General features: G+C 46.9%; 2 protein-coding genes across 2 annotated transcripts in view; both read left to right on the forward strand.

Annotated features, from left to right (window-relative positions):
• Nucleotides 1-259: 259 nt before the first annotated feature.
• Nucleotides 260-4,271, forward strand: ccl20a.3 (chemokine (C-C motif) ligand 20a, duplicate 3; the record flags this gene model as incomplete). The annotated part of the gene is made up of 4 exons (XM_084481414.1): nucleotides 260-338; nucleotides 468-576; nucleotides 677-751; nucleotides 4,265-4,271. 4 exons carry the CDS (start codon nucleotides 260-262, stop codon nucleotides 4,269-4,271), a joined length of 270 nt encoding a protein of 89 aa, XP_084337540.1.
• A 3,546-nt stretch (nucleotides 4,272-7,817) lies between these two features.
• Nucleotides 7,818-8,564, forward strand: part of camsap2b (calmodulin regulated spectrin-associated protein family, member 2b) — a gene marked incomplete at its 5' end in the record, with an annotated part of 18,684 nt that continues 17,937 nt past the window's right edge. Inside the window, 1 exon segment of the mRNA XM_084481415.1 lies at nucleotides 7,818-7,898. Coding sequence (XP_084337541.1) covers nucleotides 7,818-7,898 — 81 coding nt within the window.

An 8,564-nucleotide genomic window follows, 5' to 3' on the forward strand; every position in this document is an offset into this window, starting at 1 on the left:
AAGTTGTTATAGGCGTTTCCTTGTTTGGCTGGGGAGCGTTTTGTGGAAATTTTGTTGAAGCGTAATGTTTCTCACGTGTGGTTAAGTTACCCAGGTGTCCCATTTCTGGGTGGAACTTTTTTGCCCCGCCTTGCAGGTCCGTGATTATAAAGCATGAGCAGGACGAGGAGATTGTACAACACAGCCATAACCAGAACTCTTCAGCCCAGAAGAGAGAAAGAGTCTGCTGAGAGACAAAACTGTCTACGAATATTAAGCCATGGCACACGTCAAAGCTCTAGTGATGGCAGTCCTCCTGCTCGCCACCATCTGCCTGTACGCTACCCCGACATCTGCAGGTAAATATGAGGGTATATCTATCTGTATGTCTATCTACTCTATCTATCAGTCCTGTCTGTCTGTCTGCTTGTCTCTGTCTGTCTGTCTGTCAGCCTGTGTCTAACGAGAACATATCTTTCCTCCCGCAGCATCGCATGCATGCTGCAGAGAATTCAGCCGGGGCAGACTCCCGTTCCGTATCATCAAGGGTTACTCTGTGCAGTCTGTCAAAGAGCTGTGTCCCATCGATGCAATCATGTGAGTCATCAACACAGCAGTGAGCTTTATGTCTTCTAAAGACACCACCAAGCTAACTACACACACACACACACCTTAACACTTTTTTCTCTCTTCATAGTTTCCACACAGATAAAGGAGAAGCATGTGCAGATCCTTCTTTAGCCTGGGTTAAGAGCTACATCATTAAAATCAGGTACGCTTCTTGTCCGATTACAATCACTCCTTTGTTTTGTCAAAAGACAAACTCTGTAGTGCAACATGCCATGACTGTTATTTATGTCTCTGTGGGGGAAACCATCACCGTTATCTATTCAACTACTATGCAGCTGAGGTCGAATTGGTTTCATCCACACATTGGCTAACATTCAGGTGTGGTATGTCTTATTACCTTATTAAGGCCTAGATTTGGAAAACTAGACTTTAATTCATATGAGTTATCGTTTATATATAAAATAAAGAAATTATCTCTTTTGCAATTATCCTTATGACTATGCATAATGATACCTGCTCTATGACGTATATCAAAAGCAATCCCCCCCGGCCACCCTCTTGCCACCCCTTGAAAATAAGTCTGTTTGGCACAACACCTGTCACCGGAGAAGACGCACTATGAAGACTATTGTTATGCTGCCCTCCAAGGTAGCAACCAAATTGACTATAATTCGCGTTTCCTTACGACCTGCTCCACCGGACACACAGCAAGAGGAGCATATAGGAGATGTAGATTAAACTAAAGTATGAGTGCTCAGCTATATATGTTTTTTTCGTTGTTTAGAACAATCACAAGCAGATTGTGCATACAGTAGTATGTAGTGCGTTTAATTTAACGGGCTAATGCATTCATTGGCGCTCCTCCAACTGAAGTCACCTGAAGTACCCAGTGTCGTCACCGCTTGCATCACGGGGAAATTCCAACGAGAGGGGGCGGGGCGTCGCCACGCGTGGTGAAAAAGATCTAGACCTAAGATCACGCTAGGTAGAGCCGAGCCATGCGTTGCCTGTTGTCAAATCACATGGCCGAACGCGCGCTGCACTGTGTGGCGTGCTCATTTGCGTAAAGTTCATTGAATTTCAGCTGCTTCAGCACCCTCAGCTCTGAACCGTTGAACGTACACGTGTCTCATAAATTAAACCCGTTCCTTTTCTTTAATTGTAATTTTTCTTTCATTGTCATTGCAGCAGAAAAGCCAGAACATTTCATCAGTGATGCATTCACACCAGAAGAGACCGAAGGACGCTTGCTGTACTCGCTTGCTTGTAGTAGTGATTTGACCTTCTTGAACACGTGTTGATATGTTTAATATGAGGCTATATATTTAAGCAATAGATCACGACAGGCCGTGGTATACGCTCATTATACCACAGTTAAGGGGCGTTGTCCGTCCCGACGCGCAGCGGAGGGGCGGCGACCCCCTTCACTGTGGTTTTCACTGTGGCTTTACAACATTTCCACCCTCTCCAGCAATCAACATGTTTTTTAGGCTTCAGTGAACTACGCTATCGCTTTTATATATACATAAACAACAGTTAGAGTTAGGCGCGGAGTGATACTGAACTCTGTAAACTGAACGGGCGTCATAGCTGTGTGTATACGCTCAATATACAACGGTTGGGAACCAATCAGATCACTTGATTTAGGCCCCCCGTTTTATAATATATATATATATATATATATATATATTTTTGATTATATATATATATATATATAATCTATCACATACTCATAGTTGTATCATGCCCTTGTGAAAGGCATCAATTGTGGAATTATAAAATGTTGTCTTCCTTGTATGTGGTTGAACAGAAATGGCAGTCATAATTGTATTCTTCTCTTGTATTCTTGAAATTCGTTAAATGATGCTATTTATATTACGTTGGGATAAGTTATTTTGTGTAATATTATGCTTGTGATCTTTTTTATTAATAGATTATTATATTATTCCTGCTCATCTTGTTTGAATGTAAATGCCCGCCTGTGCTCGGGTCAAGTGGCCGATGGAAAACCCAGACGTCTTTGTTTTTTAAGGAGGAAGTGAGAGGAAGAATTAATGAAAGTGGAAGTAGCCTATAAATAGCCTACACGTTTGGTATAAAGGAAGGACTTGTATGCATGACGCAAAAAAAATCAGGATTGTTTTGTTTTTTAGAAGTTGTACTATGAGGTTTGTTTGTAAAATAAAAATAGAAACCTTCTGCGGACCAACTTTACCGCGTCGTACCGATTGTCTCAGCTTTCCCCTTGCATTGCTACAGCCTATACATGGGCATGGCCACTAGATGGAGGTGTCCCACTTCAAACAATAGTTCACCCACAACGACATATTTGAGGACTCGTCTTGCAGTGTTCAATAATTATTATTTTTGATCAAGTTAATGCCCACAATGGGTAAATGATGCTCCGTCGAAGGCTGTACGTTTTTCCAGCCTTCAAAGTTGGTGAGTTTGATTTGAAGCGAGCTGTGCCCTTGTCAGTCCCTGGCCGTCACAATAGCTGTAAGCTTTACCAACGGAGCTGAACTAACTTTATTGTGCTGTTTTTCCCCTTCGGTCGCACGAATCCACCCAAAATGACACTCCACACTTGTGCTCCGAGCCATCATTACATCATCATCGCTGCCTGTGCTGCACGACTGCACAAAGTGCTTTTCTATGAATAATACAAAAGATACTTTTGGAGAGCGAGAGTAGGGGTTGAGGTCTGGATGTTAAATGATAACGACAGTAGGCCTATAGAACTGTACCGAGAAAATGTTCGATATGTACTGGTGGGGCTATACAGAGGTGGCTCCAGTGGATTGGTAAGCTCACTTTTAAAACAAATATATGAGAAAAAAAAAACGGTCATACCACATACTTTTGGATCATTGTAACTTTATTAGGCACACTTTAATATTGCACATTTCAGTTGTTAAAATCACCAAATCACCTTGAAGGCCTAATAATGAAAGAGAAAAAGAGTGACGTAAATAAAGAAGAAGAAAGCAAAGGGGGAGGGGCGGGGGGGGGGGAGCGAGATTGATGGGTGCTTACAGGACATGATGTGTCTGACTAAGGGGAGCCAAGGTTGAAGACGTGCTTGCTCCTCCACCAAGCTTCGGTAAAAATGAAAATAACATATTGCACTCTGCGCTAGCCAGACAGGTCTTCCATCACGGGGCACACACACACACACACCACGGCCAGACAGTCTCTCATGAAACTCAAACACGGATAATAACAGAGCAGTCTCCAGCCAGAAGCGATCTAATTTATGTTTTTTAGCAATTGCTTGAATTGGATGCACAGGGTGGCACCACTAGAGTTCATAGACAGCAGTTAGTCATAAATAGATAACTACAAAATGTATTATCTAGGCCTATAAACCTGTGCCTAGTTTATTTAGTGTCCTCCCTTTCTTGTGAGCTCTAAAATGCATTCATGCACGCTTACACACACACACACACACACACACACACACACACACACACAGCTTTAACTGAATGCACTGTATAATTAGACAAAAAAAAAAAGAGAAGAATGAAACATCTAAAGCAGGAGACTCCAAATGATTACACATTCACTCTGCTTCCTCCCCTCCTGTAGCACACACAACCCCCAATTAGAGGAGAGGAGGGAGAGGACAAGCAAACAGCTAGAAGTCTATTTGCGTCTCTCTCTCTCTCTCTCTCTCCCTCTTCCTCTCCATCTCAATCTCCCTCTTCCCCTGTAGTCTTTAGAGGGCCGGGGCGGGCAGGGAGAGAGTGTGAGGGGAAGGGAGCGAGAGGGAGAGGGAGAGGGAGAGGGAGAGAGACAAGAGACAGACAGACAGTCAGAGCAGGTGAAATTAGAGTTGAAATGAGAGAAATAGAACTGAAAAACAAGCTAGTTATATAAATAAAGGAATCACAGCGTTTCACATCCGGTTGTTTTCCGTTTTATTGGCAGAGACACGCGAGTAAGGCAGATCTGGGCCACAGTTGCACTCATTGTTCAGTGAGCTTTTCCACACAGTCCAACCCAGCGACAGCAATGAATGTTGATTGTGACCCTTGCTCCTTTCGGTTAGTGGGGGGGGGGGGGGACGGGGTCGGGGGGGTGGGGGGGACGCTCGGGACGAGACACTGGACACAGTGTGAGATCAGTGTTGATGATGTGCAATGTGCGTGATTGTACATCATCTACGTTACATCTCGCTCGTCTCGCTCTGCGCGTGACTTTGTCGTTGTGTGTCGCTGACCAACGTTGGAATGCTCCCCACTCCCCCCCCCCACTCCCTTCTCCTCTCTCCCCCTCTCTTCTCCTCCCATCCTCCCTCCCCCCCCCCCCCCCCCCCCCCTTCTTCTCCGTCCTCGCGTGGAAGCGGCTGGCCGGCGTGGGGGCGGCGATGGCGTCGGGGCGGGCCGTGCCACAGGGCACAGTCAACGGTCGATGGTTTCTATGTGATCCATACCAAAACTCACCGACAGCGTTGAATGTTCCCCGTGGCAAGCAACAGAGTCGGAAGTCTGGAGAGGGGGAGAGGCGGGAGGAGGAGGAGGAGGAGGAGGAGGAGGAGGAGGGGGAGGAGGAGGGGGGGGAGAGAGGAAGGGTGTCTCGTTGTAAGCAGAGCTGACACATCCGGAGAAGAGGATGAGACTGAGAGGGGTGCGTGCTGATGGAGGGGGAGGGAGAGAGGGAGAGACAGGTCTCAGACAACCGAGGGGTAAGGTCACAGAGCAGGAACAACCAAAGGGGGGACAGAGGGGGGGGGGGGGGGGTGCGATGGTGAGGCAGAGGAGACGGTGACAGAATGAGTTCACTGTCCAGAGGGCAGGAAGGGAGAATGACCCTGACTCACCCACCAAGGGAGGATGAGCCTTGCGAAGACACAACAGCAACAAAAGCCTATTTTCATAGTCTAGTGTTGCCGGAACATGAATGGACATGCATACATACATATACATACATATACACACATACACACATACATACATAGAGAAAAGGCAATAATCAGATACAAAAACAACAACAAAACACAATACAATGATCAATTTTTTTTTTTAAAGTGGTGTTTAGACGTCAGCGGTTGGAGACGCTCCGGGCACGCGGGGGGGGGAATCGAGCTTTCGGTCCGCGGCAGCTTCTGTAACACACAGACAACAAACACAGAGGATGTCAGTGGCGTTGTCCGGTTTTCATGTCATAGCGGATTACACCGTTGATACTACTGTAACAACACAACAAAAATCACGACAAAAAGAAAGCTTTGCAAGTGGAACTGAATAACAAGCTAAACTACTTCAGCTCAAAAGCCGAAAGCGATTTCAATTGAAAACCGAAATCCCCCACCAGCCGAAAACAATGGTGTTCAATACGCTGCATCAAAATGGATTCAGGATTATCATCTTTTTTTTATTGTTAGTCCCTCACGAACATCACATATGAAACTAGCAGCCTCTGAATCAGCTTGTGGTGGTAGTGGATGATAAGGACTTGGGGGAGGGAGGGAGGGGGAGGGGGGGGGTGGGGGGGGGGGGCGGGGAAGGAACAATGCCTGCACGTCCTACTGCACAGCATTCAGCGTTGGCCCGACCACAGGCTGAGTGCTCCCATTGTCACCGGCACGGCACTGCGTGGGACAGACAAACGCCTGCTCGCCTCTCAGCCCGCGGTGGCACACAACTGGATAGGGCTGACGTCAGGATTATGAATGCTGATATATGGGTATTATTTATCAGCTCCTCCCGGGAGGAGGAGGTGAAGGAGGAGGAGGAGGTGAAGGAGGAGGTGAAGGAGGAGGAGGTGCCCACCGAGGGGGGACGCTGTGGCCCCGCTCTGGGCCCCAGGGGTTGAGCGGGCTGACGTCACGCTAGCATGCTAAGAGACGAGAGGAGGCTACGAGGGGAGACTGATGCAACAACGCAGGGATTTCTGAGTCCTCTGCTGACAGACATTGTGTGTGTGTGTGTTTTTCATAAGGTCTGACAATGGTCCTAAAGACCACAAGGAATACAAATCCATCCATGTACATTTGGATGAATGGATGAATGCCCAATGTGTAATGGAAGTGAACCGATGTCATTATCAGACGACAGTGAACGACAAACTAACTCTACACGGACGATTATCTGTATTCAAGCATGATCACTTGAAGAGGACAGTTTTGCTCCAAGGCTGAATTAAATCAAATCAAAAGACCAGACACGGGAACAAATACAGACAACATATTACATTACCTCCCCACTCACTACACACACACACACACACACACACACACTTACAGATGACAAAACACTTCACCGCACAATGAGACCTGAAATGAAAAATAGGCATAGGTTTGAGGGGAATGAGAGTAAGGGGTCTTTGCCATGGCAACCCCAGTGGCAGCCAGGCATTTCTCCTTAATCCCCCCACCCCCCCCACCCCCCACAGTTCAATGTCACGCCCTCGGAGGGACCCCCAATCTACAGCTGAATATTTTCTTTGTGTGGAGGGACCGCTACTCTGTGTGTGTGTGTGTGTGTATGCATGTGTGCATGCATGTGTGCGTGCGTGCGTGCGTGTGCGTGCGTGCGTGTGTGTGCGTGTGTGCGTGCGTGTGCATGTGTGTGTGTGTGTCTCTGATCCACATTACATACGAGGCTAAAAGCCAGGGCTTCATCGCGACAGACACACAGACATTATCACAGAGACCACGGCTCACTGGGCCGTTATCAGTGCTGTTGTTTGCTTAACGGCCGGCCTACACACGGAGCCGACACACACACCATAAATACCTGTATGGTTCGCAAAGAGAAACACAAACACAAAGAATAAAATATGAATAAATTGTATGAGTATTGCACGCTATTCATAAAAAAAAAATAGTAATACTGGTTCATGAAACACAAAGCAAAAATGTATTTATCCACGGAGGAGTGTTGTGTGAATCATTTGTGAATTATTATCCGTGTTTGCCACGGATTCCTTTCATGCATTCAAAATATGCTCCCGCATCCTGCTCATAAGGACACACACACACACACACACACACACATTGATGGAGGGAGATAATCTTTTGGCCCATAATAATTACCCCATATGGCAAACAGCCTTTGCTCCCCTCTCACGGTGAAAGGTCCACCGACGCCTGACCCTACACTGTATCTCCACCGGGAGGGAGACCCTGTAGAGTTAGCGCTTCAGCCTCCACAAAGGAGGTTACAAAAGGGGGGGGGTGAAGGGGGGGGGGGGGGGGGGGTTGGGGAGAGACGTCAGCGGGCCAGCCAAAATAATACAACTAAAAACAGACCGTATTTGTCCTTATGTGGGCGCTGCTTCCCAGCTGCGACCAGAGAGGCCTCTCACTCTTCCCCTCCTCCTCCTCCTCCTCCTCCTCCTCAACTGTACGTGGCCATGGGTAAGGGCCAGGCAGGTTCGTTTATATGGGTCTCCTTCATAAAGGTTATTGGGACTTGTGTCTACACTGAATTTTTTATTTGGACAATCCTCATCGATTTACAATCAATTTCCAATTTCCAAAGCAGTGCTTTCCAATCGCGCGTAGTAGAAAACCGAGACACGAGCTGTAGCTATTCTCGTCTGGAAGCATGAAAACCGGGAATAATCCATACACACTAATTTGTGCATTCACAGCAAAAAAAAGTTTCCAGCCAGAAAATGTGGGTAAAATGGCGGCGAGGAGGAGGAGGAGGAGGAGGAGGAGGAGCAGGACGTGGCAGCGGTGCATCTCCCGGGTGGTCCACTGGGCCCGTGGGCGAGTCATTTAATGTAGCCGGGGGTCCACTTCCGCAGTATATACTGTACATTCATTCATAATGACTCCAGACGTGGAGTGCGCCTATATAGGGGCCCCCCCGGCCACATCTCGTTTTTAAGGGTAGCAGTTTAGCTAGCTAACTGGAATCTGGAATCCTAGAGATGTTAAAGAGACAGGCATACTAATCTGAACAAGATTTGTACCAAGAGACAGTTTGCATGTGCTTGGCATTAGGATTAAGTTATCTTTCGGGAAAAACGTATTTGTCTGAATGAAATCAGTGTGTGAGTGT

Source organism: Micromesistius poutassou (genome assembly GCF_964030765.1).
Source record: "Micromesistius poutassou genome assembly, chromosome: 16".
Classification (NCBI taxonomy): domain Eukaryota; kingdom Metazoa; phylum Chordata; class Actinopteri; order Gadiformes; family Gadidae; genus Micromesistius; species Micromesistius poutassou.